General features: G+C 47.0%; 1 protein-coding gene across 3 annotated transcripts in view; it reads right to left on the reverse strand.

Moving 5' to 3' along the window:
* The window catches only part of Dot1l (DOT1 like histone lysine methyltransferase), a 61,083-nt gene that overhangs the window by 27,523 nt on the left and 10,976 nt on the right, over positions 1–22,584 (reverse strand). For 2 of the 3 annotated variants that reach the window (XM_048341697.1, XM_048341698.1), the window contains exons 2-8: positions 16,091–16,134; positions 12,833–12,907; positions 10,805–10,868; positions 8,518–8,746; positions 7,129–7,223; positions 6,516–6,578; positions 139–194 (exon numbers count right to left, since the gene is read on the reverse strand). In XM_048341697.1, the coding sequence (XP_048197654.1) occupies positions 139–194; positions 6,516–6,578; positions 7,129–7,223; positions 8,518–8,746; positions 10,805–10,868; positions 12,833–12,907; positions 16,091–16,134 (626 nt within the window). Of the gene's footprint in view, positions 1–138; positions 195–6,515; positions 6,579–7,128; positions 7,224–8,517; positions 8,747–10,804; positions 10,869–12,832; positions 12,908–16,090; positions 16,135–22,584 lie in introns of those variants that run through there. The other variant, XM_048341699.1, reaches the window with a different exon arrangement.

Raw genomic sequence — 22,584 nt, forward strand, 5'->3', positions numbered from 1 at the left:
GTGAGACTAAGGCCCCATGCCACCTTCCACAGATGCCACTGAAACATGGCTAGCCAACACAATATAAACCACCTTGGTTCTTGAGGGCCCTGGGATGCTACCTGTCCTGTCAGCACCACAACCCAGGCAGGGCCATACCTTGTGTTGGCAATCCGCTCTCTCCACTCTTCTGAGAGGAAATCGCCTCGTTCCAGCTGAGGAAGAAAACACAGGTACACTTACTCCTTCAGGTCTCACTCAAGCTCTGTTGTCCTGGCCCTGCCTTACTGCCGTGAAGAAAACATGAAATGATCAAAGTTGCTGGAGTGGGAAGGATGCAGGAACCATGGCTCAACCAGTTAATGGCTCTATGGGGAGCAGGGCTAGTGGGGGTGATGAGCTGAGACCAGCCAAGACTCTGGGAGCAGAGCCTGAGCACATGGCACAGAGCCAGCATCAACCCCAGGACAGGAAGGAGAAAGAGCAGAAAGCACTGGAAAGTCTTCATGCTATGAGTACATGTTTTCTTACAGAAGTTCTACTGCAAAATCTCAGCACCCCAATGTCAGGGGTTGCTGGCAGAGTTCTCTAAGGAGTAACCTGTAGAGCTTTCGTCCAGGCCATCCCCTCTGTGCTGAGATCTGTTCCTTCAAGAAACCAGCATGGTGTGAGCCATATGCACAGCTCACCACAGTGTGAGATGTGTTCATGGAGCTAACTGGCACCACTGAGGCTGACCATCTTCACTCTATCACTGCCCACACTGAAAGCACAGACGGCAAGACAGCCTCCATGTGGCAGGAATACAATACATTTGAGGAGCAACCTCACTCTCCTGGCTGATGAGTCATCTCCCTCATTCTGACAGATTTATCAGGCAGGTATAGGAGGTGACTAAAGTCCATGTCTTTGACAGCACAGAGTTGCCCTGCAAGTCTATGTCATGCACTCAAAAAACAATTGCCGGGCTGGGGATATAGCCTAGTGGCAAGAGTGCCTGCCTCGGATACACGAGGCCCTAGGTTCGATTCCCCAGCACCACATATACAGAAAATGGCCAGAAGCGGCGCTGTGGCTCAAGTGGCAGAGTGCTAGCCTTGAGCAAAAAAGAAGCCAGGGACAGTGCTCAGGCCCTGAGTCCAAGGCCCAGGACTGGCCAAAAAAAAAAAATAAAAAAATAATAAAAAAAAAAAAAACAATTGCCAACCTGTCCCTTAGGATTTATGGGGATCTAACCTATAGGCCCAACCATCCCTGCTAGAGTTCCTGGGTTTAAACCACTGGTGTAAACTCTATGACGTTTATACTCAGACCCTTGCTTTCCTCCTGAATCTAAATGGGGGTTCCCATGGTGACAATAGTTTAAAAAAATGGGGGTTCCTCCTGAATCTGGGATGTTGGCATGTGACAAAGAGAAGGGTCACATGACAGGACCATGTGACACCCTCCTCCATGCCCCCATGCATGGGGTCTCTGTAAGCTCCTGGTGACAATATTCTAATGTACATCCTAGCCCGTTGCTAGACTTGTGCATGATTCCTAGGGAGATGATTCTAGATGTTTTACCTGCCTCAAGTTTTTCCACCCACATTGCACACCTTTTCCCAAGGCTGGTTCTGCTGTGTTCTGTTGTGGGAAACCACAACAAGGAGATGGCAACATACCAGATTCTGAGTTCCTCACATAGGAGGTGTCTTGGCCCTAACATGGGTGATGATAGCCTCTCTGACATGACCTCACTCCTTTGAAGCTCACTGTGCAGAACCAACTTCAGCCCTACAACCACATCACTGCAAAACACAGCATGCCACATGAGCACCGCCAGAATTAGCCTTCCTGCTTTCCTACAAATCCCTAGCCTGGCCCTGCACAGCAGACTATAGCTATATATGAAGTTGGTTCCTCCCCTGTGAGGTACACTATGCTTGTATGAAGCTGGCTTTGTCCTTGCACTCACAGGCCATAACTGTCTGAGAGGATAAATCCTTGCACACCAGGCCAGGGGCTATCTGTCAGTGACCTGGCTGAGCTAAATCTGTCTATAGCCTAATACCTAGGAATCAAAACAGCTAGAAAAATATGCCTAGCCATTGAGCCTCAGGGTACGGCTTCAGGACTGGTAGAAAGCACCAGAAGGTGAAAGTGAGGGGCAAGAACACCTATCAGGTATGGCTATATGATTCTTGATGCCCTGCAGGAAAGTGTTCCATAAAGCCCTAAGACTATTGCACACCACGCTCCTCATAGAGAACACCAACAAACAGCAGGACTAAAGCTCCCATCCCTGCATAAAGCACTTCCTCCAGTGAGGAGGCTGAAGAGGCTCCACTTGAGCCCAGAAAGGTCCAAAACATTGTCACTGTGGGTGACAAACCTACAGGAGGCCATAGCTACACACAGATTCTGCGGCTTGGTAATTCTTGCCAATATGTCAAGCAGCATGTAAATAAAGGATAGCCACAATTGGGCTGGGAATATGCCCTACTGGTAAAGTGCTCAACTCGTATACATGAAGCCCTGGGTTCGATTCCTCAGCACCACATACATAGAAAAAGCTGGAAGTGGCGCTGTGGCTCAAGTGGTAGAGTGCTAACCTTGAGCAAAAAGAAGCCAGGGACAGTGCTGACCCTGAGTTCAAGCCCCTGGACTGGCAAAAAACAAAGCAAACAAACAAAGGATAGCCACAACTTTAAAGAACTTTCGGGCTGGGAATGTGGCTTAGTGATAGAGTGCTTGCTTAGCATGCATGAAGCCCTTTGTTTGCTTCCTCAGTACCACATAAACAGAAAAAGCTGGAACTGGCGCTGTGTGGTTCAAGTGGTAGAGTGCTAGCCTTGAGCAAATGAAGCTCAGAGACAGTGCTTCTTAGGCCCTGAGTTCAAGCCCTAGGACTGGCCAAAACAAAACACCTGACTTTCAAATTCACTGGAAATCTAGGAAGGCCAGCATAGACTCAACTGAGAGGTGCCAGGGCCTGCAGATACAGCCCAGCTGCCTGTCCTGATGAAAAAGCATTAACAGATTCTCTAGGAGCTGCAGGTTCATGCTACCCTCTGTAATGGTCTGCATCACAACCCTGATGTACCTGCCCCAGTATGATTCACAGAGAGGCACCACTGTAAGTCTTTTAGCATCATGGCCACCCACAGTGTTGATGGGTCTGGCACACTCAGGGTGTATGACATAAGCCAAGCACAATCCCATCAAGAAGTGCCAATAGCACAGAAGAAAGACTGACCTAATTTCTGCCCCAAAGCTGATTCTAGAGCCCTGGAGGATAGGCAGGGATTGGTGGACAACAGGAGAGGAAGGGCAGAGAAAAGGACAGGAACTCTGACTAGGAGGGATATGGGGGGGTGGGCTGGGGAAGAGCAACCCCAAGAGCCTGACAGCTGGACTCACATGTGACCACAAGAGGGAGTAGGCTAAAAGGCGCTAGCTGGCAGCAGCTTACATCAAACCTCGACAGGAGGAGGAGGGGCATCCCCAGGCGCAGCTCTGGGCCTGGAAAAGTACACTGGGCTATTTTTAGGCTCCTCTTGGATATTCTCCTCTATGCTTCTCCAATAACGGAAGGCAGGGCATACAGTTTGCCAACCAGGACACCACATCAAAGCCACAAAGATCCTCAGAGGCATATTCAAATATCAGGACACAAGTTCCCGCCTAAACAGGGGGCTAACAACCCAGCCAGGCAGACTGTGCCCTCTTGGAGAAGGCTGGCTGTCATATAAACTACTGTGGGAAGAAAGAGTAGGTACTAGAAAGCCAGATGGTGAAGGCTTACATCCATCATCCTAGCTAGTGAGGAAGCTTGAGATCTGAGGAATGCAGTTCAAAACCAACTAAGGCAAAAAAAAAAAAGCCCATGAAACTTTTATTTTTAATTAACCATAGAAAGTCAGAAGTGCTGGGCACTGGTGGCTCAAGTTTGTAATCCTAGCTACTCAGGAGACTAAGATCTGAGGATCATGGTTCAAAGCCAGACTAGGCAGAAAAGTCCAGGAGATTCTTATCTCCAAAGAACAGCAACAAAAACAAAGTAGAACTGTTGGCATAAGTGGTAGAGTGCTACCCTTCAGCAAGAGCTCAGGGACAGTGCCCAGGCCTTGAGTTAAAGCCCCAAAACCAACCAACACACACACACACACACATATACACACACACACACACACACACACTGGAAGTGAGGCTCAAATAATAGAGTGACAGACCTGAACAAAAAAGTAAGCGCTTAAGGCCTAAAGTTCAAGCACTAGTGTGTACACGTACACGTACGTACACACACACACACACACACACACACACACACACACACACACACACACGAGATGTAGGTACTAGAGACAGAGGCCAGGTCAGGCATCCACTGTCCTTGCTGCCCAGTGATAACCAACTGTCACCAAAGTCTTGAGAAAGTATGCCATTTCCTTCAAATTCCGTTCCTAAGCACATGTCAAGAGCTACTAGCATGACCACTACCCCTTACTAGCTGTGCACCTCAATCACTATGGACAAGGATGATGGACCAAACACAGTAACACAATTTGCAGCCATGACACTGACACAAAGCTCCATTGGGCCAGGTCATCAGATGAGGAGAAAAGTGAAAGAAGTAGACAAGTCCTCACATCCTCCTCCATGTCTAGCGAGGAGAGGTGGCCAAGCTCAGTTTCTCAGGAAGAAGCCCAAGAGGTCACTTGGGATTGAGAGGGATTCTTCATGAAGTGTATTGGTGAGAACATCTAACCATGTGCATGGAACTGTCTGGCTCTCCACCAGAAATATCAACTTTGATAACCTTGACATCTTTTAGGGAGTCACCATTTTAAAAGGGAATCAGGAACATGGACTGATCTAGGAACTTTTCCTTAGCAAGAAGGAGTCCAGAACAGAAACCAGGCTTCTAGCCTCACTGGGCCTGAGGATAAAAGTGAGACCTTCAGACATGGGAGGAACAGAGCGCTTGGGTCTAGCCTTCCCTCTCACTGAGGGACAGGTCTAGAGGAGGCTTTAACAAGAAGGAGGAGGAGGAGCTGGGTGCTGGTGGCTCATGCCTGTAATTCTAGTTACTCAGGAGGCTGAGATCTAAGGATGCGGTTTAAAGCCAGTTCAAAGCCAGCCCAGGCAGGAAAGTCCGTGAGACTTTTATCTCCAATAAGCCACCAGAAGAAAAGAAGGCAGGGGGCTAGAAATATGGCTTAGTGGTAGAGTGCTTGCCTAGCATGCATGAAGCCCTGGGTTTGATTTCTCAGTACCACATAAACAGAAAAAGCCGAAGTGGCACTGTGGCTCAAGTAGCAGAGTGCTAGCCTTGAGCAAAAAGAAGCCAGGGACAGTACCCAGACCCTGAGTCTAAGCCCCAGGACTGGCAAAAATGAAAGAAAGAAAAAAGGAAAAAAAAGAAGTAGGAGGGCTGGGCCCTCCACCCCAATCACAAGAGGAACAGGCAGAGGCAGAGAAAATACTTTCTTAACTCAGTGCTAGAGTCCAGCATTTTCCAACACTAAAAGCAGATAAAACACTGGAAAAGGATGATCACAGACCAGCAAAAGCACACAGCACAGGGCAGAACCTCCTCAATATCTTTCAGTCATGGATATTTAAAGTTGCTGTTCCCTGCCACTGCCTCCCAACATGGCATGTGGCTTTTCCTCCCTCAGTGCTCCAGCGTTTCTCATCCATATACTCCCTGCTGAATGAATAGGGTGCATCCTAATGAATCTGCACAGCAGGGACAGGAGATGCTTGATAATGTCACATGGTCCAGCCTCAAGAAGCTTTTGACAGACAACAACCTCTTGGCTGAGCCAAGAGAACCCTCACGTGGCTCAATGTTCCTCACTTGCCACAGCAATAGGTAAAGGTTTGGTGGTTCAATGGTGAATGCTCCTTCATGCAGCATGTGAGGCTCCAACTCCCACCCAAGACCAGGAAGCATAAAAACAACCAATGAATTATGGAATAAAAGTCAAATGATCCTATTCACTCAGTGTTCACTCAGCCAGCTCTCATATGCCCCACATGCCCATGAACCACATACTTTTATACAAGGTGCAACACTGGAGGGGATAGCCCCAAAGGGTACCTCAAGTCAAGGCAACTATGGGCAGGAGAGGGCAAGAAGGCAACATGGCCCATGCTCATCTGCTTCTCCACCAAGAGTACAAAGTGCCAGGGAGTGCCTATAAGGCACCCCCAAGACAGAAGGACAGATAGAGAAGTTACAAGGATTTCAAGATGATCTTAGGCTGCCCAGAGTCATGAGCCAATGCTAGAAGGCCTCTCCTCCACTGAAGCATCAGTCTCCTACCAGGTTCACAGTCATCCTACTATATGAAGTACACAGGGACCTGACAGAGGCTGGGAATGGCCAGGCTATATAGCACAGGCTCTTGGGCCAGCTTCTGGCACTGGGGCATCAGAGAGAGATGTGTAAGATGCAATGTTGCCCAAGGCAAGAAAGGAGTGGGAACAGAAAAGAGGATTCAAGGGGGCTGGAACCATAGCCGAGGGCATGGAGCGATGGCACTCACTGTGTATTCTGCATGCTTTTTTCCATACCATTTCATCCACTTCCTGAACTCTCTGTCCATGGTCTAGAGGAAAAGAAAACATACCACCCATCAGAAACTTGGTTCAGTCAGGAAGGCACAGCAGGGGCCCTGAACACACCCAGATAGCTTGCTGCTCCTGTGGTCCCTCTGCTCTGGCAGGATTGCATGGGCTGGGATACTGGAGTCTACCAGAGACAGTCTAGCTAAGAAGCAACCCTAGAGTGTGACAGAGCACACTCTCCAAGGCCAGATTCCACCAGGCCACAAACTCTGGACATTCTCACTCTCCAGACCCTGCTGATCTCTCACCTGAGACAGAAGCTAACACAGGGATGGTAAGGCAAGAGTGTAGCCATCACCTTCCAAAAGAAGATGGGAGCTCTGTCCCACAACAGTGGAACCAAGACATAGAGGCCCGAGTGATCTGCTAGGAGGGTGCTGAGTATTAAAAACACAGGTGAATCTGTCTTTCAGTTACAGCTCCTCAGGCTGGAAGAATGCCTTGCAGACAGGAAAACCCTGAAGCAGTGGAATGCAGAGCACCAGGTGTCGTTTTTTAGCTATCTACACAATTTCCCCCAGAACTACTCACCTCCGCGTACTTGGCTGGGATGTCAGCTTTCTCCACTCCATAGTGATGTTTGCAGTTGGTGGCTGCAGCAACCTGAAGGACAACCTGGCCCACACCTTCAAGCAGAGAAAGAAAGGTCAGAGTCCTGTGCAGTATTTGGGAGTGGCTTAGGAGCCTAGGGGGTGTAGGCCAGAGTCAAGGGCATGACCACTTGACAATATCCACTGACATCGAGTGAAGGTCATAGGACTCCTCAAAGACACACTGCTCTCTGAGACACCATGAATCAGTCATCTCTGCTCTATTACCTACAGCAGCACTCAAAACACCAGAAGCAGTGTGCTCCCTGCAGCTGTACATGGGGTGGCTACTCAGACCTAGCACAGCTGCACAAGGCTCAGTGCACCTAGAGTGGTTCCCAAATTACTACAAGTCACAGCTACAGTGCAGACATGCAGCATGTGGCTACTCAGGCTAGAAAGCACCTTCAGTACAGACATGACCAGACAGGACTGAGCGGGAACTGGAGACATAACAAGTACCCTTAAAGCTGGTTAATTCCCAATGCCCATGCAGGGCCTAAGTAGGGTTACACACTCCAGGGTCATGAAAGTTGAGGCATCATAAACACAGAAATATCTGCAACTGCTTCTAAAACTAACTATGGTAGATCAGCTCAGCATCTCAAGCAGATAACATGCTAAGGGCCACCCAACTTTCTGTGTTGAACACTAAATACATAGTCAAGTAACAAAAGATCTGTGAGCTGTTTAGAATCATGGAAGAGAACAAGTCTTTATTTGAAAAGCACAAGGATAGACAGTGTGTCCCCCAATGTGGAAGCGTAATCATAAAGACATATTACAGGGTCTCTGGAAACTGGCTAGGACTTAAGAACTCTGTTCAAGAATGGGATTAGCACCTTATGAAAGCACTGGAGGAAATACACTAGGCCTCTTGCTGCTCTTCTACTACCTTCCCTGTGAGGACACAGCAAGAGGCAGAGAAACAACGAGGGCTGGGGATAGGCCAGGACCAAGCTTCAATTCCAAAGTCTGGTTACTGAGCTTGAGGTGGTGGCTCCTTTAATGTATGTTGATCAAGTCCATTGGTGAGACCTACAATGCTAACAGTGATCAGAAGTCAAGGGGCTCTACCTCAGGAGCTCTGCTCTGGTGAAAGAGACACACAAACTAACAGCCTTTTGGGGGTGCAAGTGAAGGCAAAGTTATGAGAGAAGCCAAAATGGCCAGGGAAGCAGGAACCTGGGCCTCAGTAAAGGACTTCAGGCAGGGAGAAGGAGCCCAGGAAGGGAGCCTACCTTGTCATTCCCTCTCCAAGAATGCACATAGCCTGAACTGCACTCAGAATGTCAAGGACAACTTGTGGGCCATGTCATCCAACACTCACCACTACCCAGGTCCACAAACAGATCATCCTCAGTCATCTTGATTTCATCAATCATCTGGGCCACCAGGTCAAAGGAGGTCTCCCCATATACTTCCGGGGAGAAGGGTTCATAATTGTTAAGTTTCTCAGGATCAGTCACTGAGTGGTTGTAGACCTGCTGCAGTATGTGCCGTAGGAGCCCATTGGATGGTCGCGTGTTTAGCTTCATGGGTTGAGTAGTGCCCTTCCACTAGAAACACAAGCAACATGGACATGTCACACACACCACAGGCAGCTAGCAGCACCCACTCAAGACCCAACTGAAAAAAAAGGTAATGCAAGCCAGAGTGTGGCCCAGTGGTAGAGCTCTTGTCTATAGCATGCACAAGGTTCCAGGTTCCAGCATCACAGAAAGAGAAAGTGTAAATGTGCGCACACGCGCATGTGTGTGTATGTGACATGCACTCAACTTTTCTTACTTCAATCAACAGCTAAAGAAAAAATGCCCACTTCTGTCTTCCCTTCCACAATTCCAGTTTAAGCCCTCACCTTACATTCATCCCAGAATATGCCCAAGTCCTGAAAGTCCTTTCTTCCCACCAGCCTCCTTGCTACCAACAGGGTCATGCAGGAACACTGATGTCATACCCCAACTCAGGATTAAGTCCCCTTGCACAACAGTGGCTGGCCATATCTACTTAGGCTTTCTGGCCTCAAAATGGCTGTTTTTAGTCAGGTTTCATTAGGCTTCAGGGTGGCTAAGTTCAACTCTCAAAAGTTTCAACCCTGCACTAAGAACCATATGAAAACTGCAAATCCACTCAGCTGACTCAACTCTCTTCCCCATGGTCAAGAACAGTGGTAAGCTGGAAATGTGGCTCTATGGTAGAACTAGCAAGTGCAAAGTACAGAGTCCAAATCCAATCTCCTCCCTAGTTTTCTTAACAGTAAATTTAAAATAAAACATTCTAAGCCAGGTCCTGATGGCTCACACCTGTAATCCTAGCTACTCAGAAGGCTGAGATCTGAGGACTGCGGTTCAAAGCCAGCCTGGCTAGGAAAAGCCCATGAGACTCTTATTTCCAATTAATCACAAAAAAAAAAATAACTAGAAATGGAACTGTGGCTCAAAGTGGTAGAATGTTAGCCTCGAGCAAGAAAGCTCAGGGACAGTGCCTACATCCCGAGTTCAAGCCCCACCACTGACATAAATAAAAACTCTCTTGGGCTGGGAATATGGCCTAGTGGCAAGAGCGCTTGCCTTGTATACATGAAGCCCTGGGTTCGATTCCCCAGCACCACATATATAGAAAACGGCCAGAAGTGGCGCTGTGGTTCAAGTGGCAGAGTGCTAGCCTTGAGCAAAAAGAAGCCAGGGACAGTGCTCAGGCCCTGAGTCCAAGGCCCAGGACTGGCAAAAAAAAAAAACACCTCTCTCTCTCTCTCTCTCTCTGACTCAAAAAAGAAAGACAAAACATGATTAGAATAGATACCAGTAGCTTATACCCATAATGCTATTCAGGATCGATGAATAGGATCACAGACGTCAACCTAGCCAGAATATAATTGATCAAAACAACTGGGTTTGAGGTGTAGCTTAAGTAATAGAGCAATGAACATGGAGTTCTGAATTCAAACCCTGGTACTGCCAAAAAAACGATACTCAGTAGTAGTAATGATGTGAGCAACACCAATGCATACTAGCCATATCTGTGGGCTCCACAGAACTGTATATATGATATGATATGCAGGTCACTAGACATAAAAGCATCTCATGCTTATGACTTAGGAGGGAAATACCCTCAGTGCATCATCCCTAGTCTCTCCTCCTAGAGAGACTTCCAGAAGAGTTCTCAGGACACCATGTGTCCCCCATAATGGAGACACTGGCACTTTCTAGAAAGCAGACCATGCCTGGGCACAGGATGTAAGCACTCTGCAGCTATGTTCCTGGTTTACCTCCTGAATCAGGTGAGGGTGAAATGAAGTCTAGTGGAAGTGGACCAGGCTGAAGTTAGTATGGACAGAGGCTAAATATCATAGGCCAATTTTACAGAACAGGAAAAAGTGAGTACAGATACATGTGCGTGTGCACGCGTGTGTGTGCATGTGTGTGTACACAATGATCCTCTATGGCCAGCTTGCTCCTGACCCCCAGTCTCTAGCCCCGTCACCCTGCCAGTCAGTCCCTTCACACGGTGGTGTGGCCAGCAGGAGTCCCAATGGCTGTCTGGAGGGTCCAGGAGCCAGTACTATAAAAACTCTCATGGAGAAGAGGGGGCAGGGATGTGTTTGGCAAGCCACCTACCAGCTGGTGGATGCTGTCGATAGCCCGGTTGTACTTGTCACATAGCCGCTGCATACTTTCAAAGCTGCAAAAGGAAAGGAGGGTACAATCACAGAAGCCAGAATATACCAGGCTTCACAAACTAGCAGGAGTCCCTAAGTACAAGCCTGTGCCTCAAAAGTAATTTGAGACAGGCTTGAACGCTAAGTCAAACCCAAGGTGATGCTGCACGCAACCAACATCAGTCAAGCCAGGTACCTGTGGCTCATTCCTGTAATCCTAGCTACTCAGGAGGCTGAGATCTGAGGATAATGGCTTGAAGCCAGCCCAAAGCAGAAAAGTCTAGGAGACTCATCTCCAATTCCCCAAAAATTTAAAGTGGAGCTGTGATTCAAATGGTAGAGTAACGCCTTGAGCAAAAAACGAAATAAAGCTAAAATCTGAGGCCCTGAGCTGAAGCCACAGCAAAAAAACAAAACAAAACAAAAACTCCATTTCTACCTAGACAGAATTGCTAGTCCTTGTGAAGGTCCTGAGTGGCAGGAGTGTGTTCCATTTTGAGGCTCCTGGGTGGCTCTGGTTAGCACAAAGCTCAGGCCCTGACTACAAGCTTAGTGCCACCATGCCTCCATCCTTGGGAGAGAGGCAGGGTTGGCGATCAAGTTAACACATGTGTTAAGGGAGGGATGCCTCTGTATAAAGTAGGGGCTGAGGTGCGCTTCAATGGGGAGCACTTGCCTAGCCTACAGGTTTTGGGTCCATCCCCAGCACTGCAAAAAAGAAAAAAAAGAAAGAAAAAAAATCCCTAAAGTACACAATTCAGCTTCCAGGCTGTAAGCAAAAGAGGGTGGCAAGAGACTGATGCACCCAATACTATGGAGACAGAAGCACCTGGTCCTTCCAGGCCTTACCCTCACACCTAGCTATCTGGCTGTCCATCTGCATCTTTATATCTTCCTAAACCAGTAACTGAATGAGTGTGACTGCACTCTAGTGTGACAAAGAACCCAAGGCTATTCCTGGGCCTATGCAGGTGCCTCAGAGCCTACAGCTTGAGGCTGCTCTGGCAGAAATGAGTATGACCTTCTCCCTTCCTGTTCAGACACCAGATGTCAGTTACAGGGATGGAGGCTAAGGCCAGGGGATATAACTGTCATCACAGAGGCTGGCATTGCTATCAGTAAGTTCTTCCATGTGGAACAATGTTTGAGATCAGGCAAAGTACAGTGGGAACGACACCCTGGGAAACGTCAGAGCCATTCCTGGACTGACTATAGTCCAGCAGCTCTAAACAGCTCTGTCCACTTCAGATCTTCTAGAGCTGAGCAGGCGCCAGCCAGAGCTGTCCTTTCTCAAAGAAAAACAACAGATTCCAGACAGACATTCCAAGGATGCCTTGCCCTTCTCCACCCACTTTCCATGAGGAAAAGTGCTAGAAGCAGCCCTGGCTACAGGCCACACCCAACCAAGGTACACAGAGCTGCCAGAGCCCAAGGCCAGCGCAAAGGAAGTTTTGGGCAGAACAGCTGTTTCAAAAGAGCCCTTAGGGCTGGGAACATGGCTTGGTGGTAGAGCACTTATCTAGCATGTGTGAAGCCCTGAGTTTGGTTCCTCAGTACCATAGAAACAAAAAAAGCCAGATGTGAAGCTGTGGGTCAAGTGGTAGAAGCTAGTAAGCCTTGAGCAAAAGAAGTTCAGGGACAGTGCCCAGGACCTGAGTTCAAGCCCAGGACTGGCAAAAAATAAATACAAATGAAAGTTTTAAATTTAAAAGAGCCCTTGATCTCTCAGGGTAATTTCACCCATGTGAAGTGATCTTCAAGTCTGGGCAACTTAGAGATACCAATCCTGTTCTCACTCTGACAGACTTCATAATCCTTGATAGTACTTCCTAACAAAATAACAAGGGAGCCAGGAAGCCAGGGGCAATTCTATGAGGGAATATGGCACCAGTGTGGGCCATCTGAGGGGTTGGCTCTCAAACACAATGTTCCCGCATAACTCGAAGCATGTCCTCAGCAGAAAATAAGCTGGACATGGTCCACTTACCTTTTGGTATCATAGTCAATTAGGACATAATTTTCCATAGCCAGCTTGAGGTCAGGAATTTCCTCACAGACCCATCTAGAACAGAGAAGAAGAACAGCAATGTTTTTTCTAGAAGCCTACATGCTGCTTTTCAAGCCTCATTCTTTTATACACACACAGCTTTCCCTGATGCCAGTTCCTCTCAAATATAAAAACAAAAATCCTAGCCAGGTGCTAGTGGCTCACACCTATAATCCTAACTACTCAGGAGGCAAGGATCTAAGGACTGAGGTTCAAGGCTAGACTGGACAGAAAGACAGTGAGATTTTTTTGGCCAGTACTGGGGCTTGAACTCAGGACCTGAGCACTGTCCTTGGCTTCTTTTTGCTCAAGGCTAGCACTCTACCACTTGAGCCACAGTGCCACTTCCAGCTTTTCCTGTTTATGTGGTGCTGATGAATCGAACCCAGGGCTTCATGTATACGAGGCGAGCACTTTACCACTAGGCCATATTCCCAGCCCCTGACAGTGAGATTCTTATCTCCAATAAACTTATAAAAAGTCAGAACTATGGCTTAAATGGTAGAGCCTTGAGCAAAATGCTCAGAGACTGCTCCCCAACTCTGAGTGCAATCCTCAGGACCCACACCAAATATACACACACAGGCACACACGTATGTATGTATGTATGTATCTCCTCACTATCGAACTTACGGTATGGAAGGAAGGCAACAGTATAACAAATGTGAAATTAATGAACAGGTTGTGGGGATCAGGTTTGTGAAGTTTCAAGGCCAAACAGTATGGAGTCTTGGAAATAAAAAGGGAAAAAAAAAATCTAGAAATGGGGGTAGTGATACATGATTCTAATCTAAGCACTCAGGAGGCAGACACGAAAGTGGATAGTTTTTATCCGGCCTGGACTTCATATGACTCTCAAAAAAATAAAGACAGGGGGCTGGGGATATAGCCTAGTGGCAAGAGTGCCTGCCTCGGATACACGAGGCCCTAGGTTCGATTCCCCAGCACCACATATACAGAAAACGGCCAGAAGCGGTGCTGTGGCTCAAGTGGCAGAGTGCTAGCCTTGAGCAAAAAGAAGCTAGGAACAGTGCTCAGGCCCTGAGTCTAAGGCCCAGAACTGGCCAAAAAAAAAAAAAAAAAAAAAAAAAAAATAAAGACAGGCTAGGTGCCGGTGGCTCACACTTATAATCCTAAGTACTCAGGAGGCTGAGATCTAAGGATTAGGGTTTGAAGCCAACCCAGGCAGGAAATGTCTATGAGACTCTTATCTCAACCACAAAATGCCAGAAGTGGCTCAAGTGGTAGGGCACTAGCCATGAGCAAAAGAGCTCAGAGATAGTGCACAGGCCCAAGTTCAAGTCCCAGTATAGAAATAAGACATCAACATTGAAAGCCATTAAAAAAAAAAAAGCTGCTCAGAAAAGTGAAGACAATATAAAATAGAGAACACTGTATCTATGAATGAGTACAAATACAAGGCTCAGACTTCTCTAGATCTGTTCCTAAAGAAGCCCTGTGGGAAGCCAAGCAAGGGAGGCTTTCTGGAAAAAGATGCTGAATGTAAAACTTAAGAGAAGCAAAGAGTCAAGAAAGGCCAAAATAAGACTAAGTAAGACCCTATAAGACTGAGGCCCAGGGCTGGGAATATGGCCTAGTAGTAGAGTGCTTGCCTCGTATACATGAAGCCCTGGGTTTGATTCCTCAACAACACATATATAGAAAAGGCCAGAAGTGGCACTGTGGCTCAAGTGGTAGAGTGCTAACCTTGAGCAAAAAGAAGCCAGCGACAGTGCTCGGGCCTTTAGTTCAAGCTCCAGGACTGGTGAAAAAAAAAAAAAAAAAGACTGAGGCCCACTGGGTTTTGAGACACTTATGGTATGAAGGGGAACTATTAATTGCTATACAGCGACAATGTGACAATTCTTTCTGGGGACAATAAAAGAAAGAGGTTTACAAAAGTCTAGTTTGGAGAGCCTTGCTTTGATGCTGATGAGGCAGGAAGAGGGAGGACACAGAGGCTAAGAGCAAATCAGAAGTGGCCTCATAATCCCTGGAAGGCCTAGATGTTGTTCACTCCTTTCTTGACACTTTGGGACACCTAATGAAGACAACAGACCTATAGCACAGGCTCCTAGAAAAAGCTCACCCAAGTTCAGTCATTTATGTAGATGTCTTGGCCATGTAGCATGACTGTTGGCTATACCGTTTGATGTGAAGGAAATAACTATCCCTTAGCATTCTGACTGGCTGAGAGACTCAGCATTCCATCCTCCCCAATATCAGTGTCCCTCTGACCTTGTCTGGTTCCCCTCAAGGTCTGATAGGTCCCCTCTCAGGAACTCTCTTATCTTCCTTAAGACAAACCCACCAGACAGGACATAATTCATGGTATGCCTGCCTGGAATCTCCTGAATGGTCAAGAAGTCAGGAATGTGACCAGTACCTACTGTCCTGAGGTGCTATTTGTCTCTAGGGTTCATTCCATTCTCAAGTTAATTTTAATCTCTGCCAAATTAACCTAGAATCCATTCATTTCCTCTAAAAAGCATTCCTCTAGAATCTCTTCCCCAAAAAAGAGGTTTCAGCTCTGGCCACCTGGCCTTTCTACAGCCTCTGGGTTGTGAGTTAATTAAGTCAACAGAGCTTTTCTCCCATTTACTTGGGAACTTCAGAGACAAGGTTTACATAGCAAGCCACGAGAACAGAAACTCAGGTGCTGCTTAACAGGAAACTGAGCTGTGGCCATCCCAACAAGGTACTGCCTTAGCATTCTACAGCAGCATATAGGAAGCACATTAGGGCAGAGGGCATCCTCCTGGGACCCACACAAACCACCTCTTCACAGCCATGTAGAGGTACGGAAAGAGGGCTGGCCTCCATAGCCTCCAGCATGATGCTCCATCTTCATTCCACAGGAAGTGTGAATGAAACCCTCCATCATGTGCCTACATGCTAGAGGCCCCAGCTCAACCCCTTGGGACTGGAGCGGCAATACTTACAATGACAGTGACATCTGGGCAACTTAACTACTTGAAGGCTATAGACTGAGAGTAGACCATAAAGGGACTGTACCAAGCAAGCCCAATGCTGTCGGCCCTATCGCAGAAACCAGATGGTACTGTATATGTGCCTCATCACCTCTGCTGAGAACGCACTGCCACTCTCTGACAAGACCTCCAAGAGTAGGACCCAGGAACTGGGTCGCAATTCCACAAACACCCAGCTGTAGGTGCCCCACACCACCCTAGGACTCACCGTATGGTCTCAATGATTTCATGAGCAGCATCGTGATGTTTGTCCTGAAAAACAAAGGGACAGCATAGTTGGTGAAAATCAAGCAGCCTGCTCTTCCTGAGTCAGCCCTACAGGAGACATCCCAACTCCTTTCACTTCTAAGTGACACAGACTCAGAGCCAGACACCCACCAGCAGCACTGACTACCTTCCTGGACCCAACAGGATCAGAGACTATTCCTTCCCCAGAGGCTGAGCAGCCAGAAGCTATAGCAAACCTAACAGCAAGCAAGTCACTGACTCTCTACCGGCTTCACTATTCCCATGTATGAAATGGGAAACACCCATCAAAAGCAGAGGCCAGCACATATGCCTGGCTACCCAAGCCCAGAATATTCTCAGCCTGAAACCAAAACTTCTGGCTCCTCTTTCCCCCTACCTCTCCCCTCAATCACAGAGACCAAGTCAGGTGACCACAGAGACCAAGTACAACTGCCAATTCCACATCATTGCACACATGTTCCACATGTTGATTTAAAAAAAAAATAGGGCTGGGAACCTGGCTTAGTGGTAGAGTGCTTGCCTAGCATGCATGAAGCCCTGGGTTTGATTCCTCATTACCACATAAACAGAAAGAGCCAGAAGTGGCACTTGTGGCTCAAGTGGTAGAATATCAGCTTTGAGCAAAAGAAGCTCAGGGACAGAGCCCAGGCCCTGAATTCAAGCCCCAGGACTGGCAAAAAATAAAAATAGAAGAGCCAGGGGCTGGGGATATGGCCTAGTGGCAAGAGAGCTTGCCTCGTATACATGAGGCACTGGGTTCGATTCCCCAGCACCACATATACAGAAAACGGCCAGAAGTGGCGCTGTGGCTCAAGTGGCAGAGTGCTAGCCTTGAGCAAAAGGAAGCCAGGGACAGTGCTCAGGCCCTGAGTTCAAGGCCCAGGACTGGCCAAAAAAAAAACAAAACTGAAGAGCCAGGTACCAGACAGAGGCTCATGCCTATAATGCCTTTAATCTTAACTACTAAGGAGGTTGAGATCTGAAGATTGTGGAGTCAGCCAGAGCAGGAAAGTTCACAAGATTCCACCTCCAAAATCACCAGCAAAAAACAGAGCCAGGAGTGGCTCAAGTGGTAGAGCACCAGCTGAGCAAGCAAGCTGAGTGAGTACAAGGTCCAAGTTTAAAACTCAGTAACATCCGCAAATAAAACAAAAAAGTCAGAAGAATGAAAAAGAAAAAAGAGGAACAGAGGCCTCACGTTCCTTACTCCCTGAGCAGCCAAGGAGGGTCAAGAGGTGCCAGTCCCATCTGGAGACTCTGGAACAGCTGTCTATACTTCCCATTTCCCAAAGAAGACACATCATTGATGGTAAACTTGCAAGGATGAAAGCCACACATACCCATCAAGAGATATAATGCATCCACATGTTCAAGCATACACACAGTATCTGGATTCCTTGGAATCCAGGAAGCAGTGAGATGAACTATGCCACCGGCCATCCTCAGCTCACCCACTTTTCCAGGCCTTACAGGACTCTCACGGCTTATATTTATGGCCATTCACCATCAGCCTGGGCTCACCTGCTATGGCTGGATCTCCCATATCACCCCCACTCCAACTCCCCACAAAGCTCTGTTTTCTCTCTGTACCTCTCGGCCTTCTACTCTGCCACAATGAGTGGAGATCACATATTATAGATATGATGAGTAAGCAGACACACCATTAAACATCACTTTATTTCATCCTTTTTTTTTTTTTTTTAGCCAGTCCTGGGGCTTGGACTCAGGGCCTGAGCACTGTCCCTGGCTTCCTTTTGCTCAAGGCTAGCACTCTGCCACTTGAGCCACAGCACCACTTCTGGCCATTTTCTGTATATGTGGTGCTGGGGAATTGAACCCAGGGCCTCATGTATACGAGGCAAGCACGCTTGCCACTAGGCCATATCCCCAGCCCTATTTCATCCTTTCTGATATCAACATGGCCACAGGCACAGGCGTGCACACATGTGGGTTCTCCCCCACCCACCCCCCAAAAAAAACTCATGATCTAGTTCTGAGAAAGACTATTCCTTCTAGTGAACACGCACACATCTCTAGAGACCAGACTTTGTCCCAACTTCTGGGCACCTAGATGTATGAGCAACCTAATACATGTTCAGGCCTGAGACTTGAAAGGACAGAGTTGTTAGCTCAGAAGGACAAATAGCCTAACTTAACCTAACTGAGACTGAGAGGAGGGTCTGGGGCCCATATCATGCCATATGGTTTCCCTAAGCTATTTGCACAACTGACCAACTCATACTGAAAGTTCAAAGACTATGTAACAGTGACTACTCTCAGCCTAGGCCACAGTTTTCACAGCTCTACAGCAGGGTGAATAGTGTCTGTCCCACAGAAACTGGAGACAAAGGGACATGGAGCTAAAAGGGTCTTATAAAGAATCTAGCAAGTTTAAGGGTATAGCTCAATAGTGGAACATTTGCCTACTACCCAAGGAGCCCTCGGTTCCATCTAGATTAGACAGACCGACAGACAGACAGACATGTGAGACCTTTATTTCCAATTAACCACCAAAAAAGGAGTGAAGCTGTACATAGCTTAAGTGGTAGAGTAACAGCCTTGAGCAAAAAAGATAAAGAACAGGGGCTGGGGATATGGCCTAGTGGCAAGAGTGCCTGCCTCATATACATGAGGCCCTGGGTTCGATTCCCCAGCACCACATATACAGAAAATGGCCAGAAGTGGCACTGTGGCTCAAGTGGCAGAGTGCTAGCCTTGAGCAAAAAGAAGCCAGGGACAGTGCTCAGGCCCTGAGTCCAAGCCCCAGGACTGGCCAAAAAAAAAAAAAAAAAAAAGATAAAGAACAGTGGTCAGGCCCTGAATTCAAGCCCTGGTACTGGCATGAAAAAGTGCTGGAAGCGTGGCTCATTGGTAAAACACTTGGCTAGGAAGCATGAGGACCTAAATTCAAATTGCAATTCTACTTAAAAAAAGTACCAGGATGCACATGCCTATAATGCCAACTAGGAAATTAGAGGCAGGATAATCTCAAATTCCAGGGCAGTCTGGGCTACACTTTTATTTTTTATACTAGGCTAAAAAGATTTGTATGCGTGTGCTAATCCTGGGGCTTGAATTCAGGACCTGGGTGCTGGTCCCTGAGCTTTTGTGCTCAAGGCTAGTCCTTTACCACAGCTATTTGGAGATAAAAATGCTCACAGACTTTCCTGGCCTCCTGAGTAGTTAGGATTACAGGCATGAGCCATTGGTACCCAGCTAAAAACTTTAGAGATGGAACTCGAGGCCTTACCCATACTAGGCAAGTGCTTTACCACTAAGCTATACCCTTTGAATTTTTGACACAAGGTCTTACTACAGGCCTCAAACTCGAGACCCTCCTTTTTCTAACTTCCAAGTGCAGAAATTACTGTATATGTATAAAATCTTTCACCTTCCCTGAAAAATCAAGCTATAAATGATTATTAATTCCAATTATTAGGTCCACCAAGAGCCGTGAAATGTACAATCAATAACTTATCCACAGGCCTCCAGGAAAAGTGTCATATAGAAGCCACCTAGGAAATGCACACAGAACAAACAGTCCCAGGAATACTGGGTTTATCATCAGCCAGGATTTCCTTAAACAGGAAGAGTCGCCACATCTGTCATTCACAGGCCACTGCATTCTAGTCTAGCCAGGAAGTCCAACTGCTGAGTGACTAGCCCATTCTCTGCCATTGATGCAAAGGAAGCAGTTTAGCTCTTCCATATAAAAATCTGTCTATGCATTAATGAAAGTGAACTATACAACTCATGGGTGGAGACAGAATGGAGGGTCTGTGAGAGAATGAGGAAACAGGTGATACTGTATGAAAGGAAATAAACTCATTACCTGACTCATGTAAATGTAACCTCTCTGTATATCACCTCTAAAATAACAATAAAGTAAAAATCTTTTTTAAAAAAAAATCAGTCCATGCAGGGCAGTGGGCAAGAAGCAAGCCAGGCTTCTCTGTCTCAATTCCTCTATGATGAAGACCACAAAAAAAATCCTTGACAAATACAACCAATAACTTAAACCAGAGTTGCCCCTCTTATTCACAAAGGACTTATCCCAAGACCCCAGTGTGAAAACACAGCAAACACCAGAAACACTATTGTCTATACATACAACTTAAGTTTATAGGTCAGAAGTAGCTACATGTGGGTGGTGCAAACCTGTGCTACCTCCCAGCTACTGAGGTGAAAAGAGAATTCAGGGGTCTGCTGTCCAGCCCAGCAGAGGAAGTAACAAGATCTTATTTCAAAAACAATCTCCAGGGACTTGGTAGCTCATGCCTATAATACTAGCTACTCAGGAGGCTGAGATCTCGGGATCAAAGTTCAAAGCCAGCCTGAGCAGGAAAGTCCTTGACAATGAGACTTAGTTCCAATAAACCAGCAAAAAGCAAGAAGTGAAACCAGGCATCAGTTGCTCAGGCCTATAATCCTAGCTACTTAGGAGAATGAGATGTGAGGATCATGGTTCAAAGCCAGCATGGGAAAGAAAGTCTGTGAGACTCTTATCTCCAATTAACTACCAAAAAGCTAAAAGTGGAGTTGTGATTCAAGTGGTAGAATGCTAGCCTTGATTGAGGGAGGTGGGGGAAGCTCAGGGATAGCACTGAGGCCCTCAGTTCAAGCCCCAGGATTGGCACACACACACACAAAGCTGGAAGTGGAGCTGTGGTTCAAGTGTTATAGGACCAAAGCTAAGGGACAGTACCCAGGCCTTGAGTTCAAGCCCCAGGACCGTCACAAAAACAAAATGAAAAACCCACAAAGGGAGGTGGCATAGCTCAAGTGGTAGACTGCATGCCTAGCAAGTGTAAGGTTCTAGGTTCAGCACTGGTATTCTATCAAAATTAAAAATATTTAGCCAGGCTAAATATCCACTGGTGTGGATCATGCCTACAACATTAGCTACTCAGATGGCTATTTGGGGGCGGGGGGGGGGGGTCTTGGGGCTTGAACTCAGGACCTGGGTGCTGTCCCTGAGCTCTTTTTGGCCAAGGCTAGTGCTATAACACTTTGAGCCACAGCAACACTTCAGTTTTCTGGTGGTTAATTGCAGATAAAAGTCTTACACTTTCCTGCCTGGACTGGCTTTGAACCTTGATCCTCAGATCTCAGACTCCAGAGTAGCTACGATTACAGGAGTGACTACCGATGCCCAGCTAAGAAGGCTAAAATTTGAGAATCATGATTACAGCTATGGTATGATTCTTCTCTCTAAACACAGCAAAATGGAAACAAGTGCTCAAGTGGTTCATCAGCTGTAACTGAAAATGTTGAGTGTGTGAGGCCCCAAGCTCAAGTTGAAGTACTAGCAAAAGAAAAAAGGAGGGCTGGGGATATAGCCTAGTGGCAAGAGTGCCTGCCTCGGATACACGAGGCCCTAGGTTCGATTCCCCAGCACCACATATACAGAAAACGGCCAGAAGCTGCGCTGTGGCTCAAGTGGCAGAGTGCTAGCCTTGAGCGGGAAGAAGCCAGGGACAGTGCTCAGGCCCTGAGTCCAAGGCCCAGGACTGGCCAAAAAAAAAAAGAAAAAAGGACAGGAATGAGGGGAGGGACAGCCAAAGGAATTTAATTTACAAACTGCTGGGATCTGGTGGCTCACACCTGTAATTCTAACTACGCAGGAAACTGAGATCCAGAGGATTACTGAAGTCTAGGCAGACTATCTAAAAAAAAAAAACAGCAAAAAGCAGAGCTGGAAGCAAGGCTCAAATGGTAAAGCATCAGTGAAGCAAGCAAGCTGAGTAAGGTAAATAAATGCCAAGATCAAACTATCAAGAAAAAATAAAATAAAATAAGCAGCTAGGCACAGCACTGGTGGCTCATGCCTATAATCCTATCTACTCCTGAGGCTGAGGCTGAGATCCAAGGATCATGGTTCAAAGCCAGCCAGCCCTGGCAGAAAAGTCTGCAAGACTCTTATCTCAAATACACTACAAAAAATAAATAAATGCCAGTAGAGCTGTGACTTAAGTGGATGAGCACTAGCCTTGTGCAAAAGAAGCTCACGGACAGCAGCCAGGCCCTAAGTTCAAGACCTACACCTGGCAAAAATAATAATAAATTACAATTCAGGCATAGTAAAAGACTAATAATTACTGGTAACTGAATGATGAAGTTGAATGCAGAAACCACCTGAGGAAGAAGAAACTGCTTTACTAACTCACAGACTCTATTCAGGGACTGGCAGCTAGGCTGTCAAGGAATTCATGAGCTACCCCACAATGAACCTGTTTCGTGAGAAGGAAGGAAGATCTCCAGACAAAGTTCCAAGTTGACCCAATCACTGCTTTTCCACTAACTGGTTGTGTTAAATGCATTTAGTAAAGTCTCTAAAATGTCACATTACAAAAAGGTACAGAAGGGCTGGGAATATGGTTTCGTGGATGCATGAAGCCCTGGGCTCGATCCCTCAGTACCACAGAAACAGAAAAGGCTGGAAAGTGGTCATGG

The sequence above is a fragment of the Perognathus longimembris genome, chromosome 3, assembly GCF_023159225.1.
Source record: "Perognathus longimembris pacificus isolate PPM17 chromosome 3, ASM2315922v1, whole genome shotgun sequence".
NCBI lineage: Eukaryota > Metazoa > Chordata > Mammalia > Rodentia > Heteromyidae > Perognathus > Perognathus longimembris.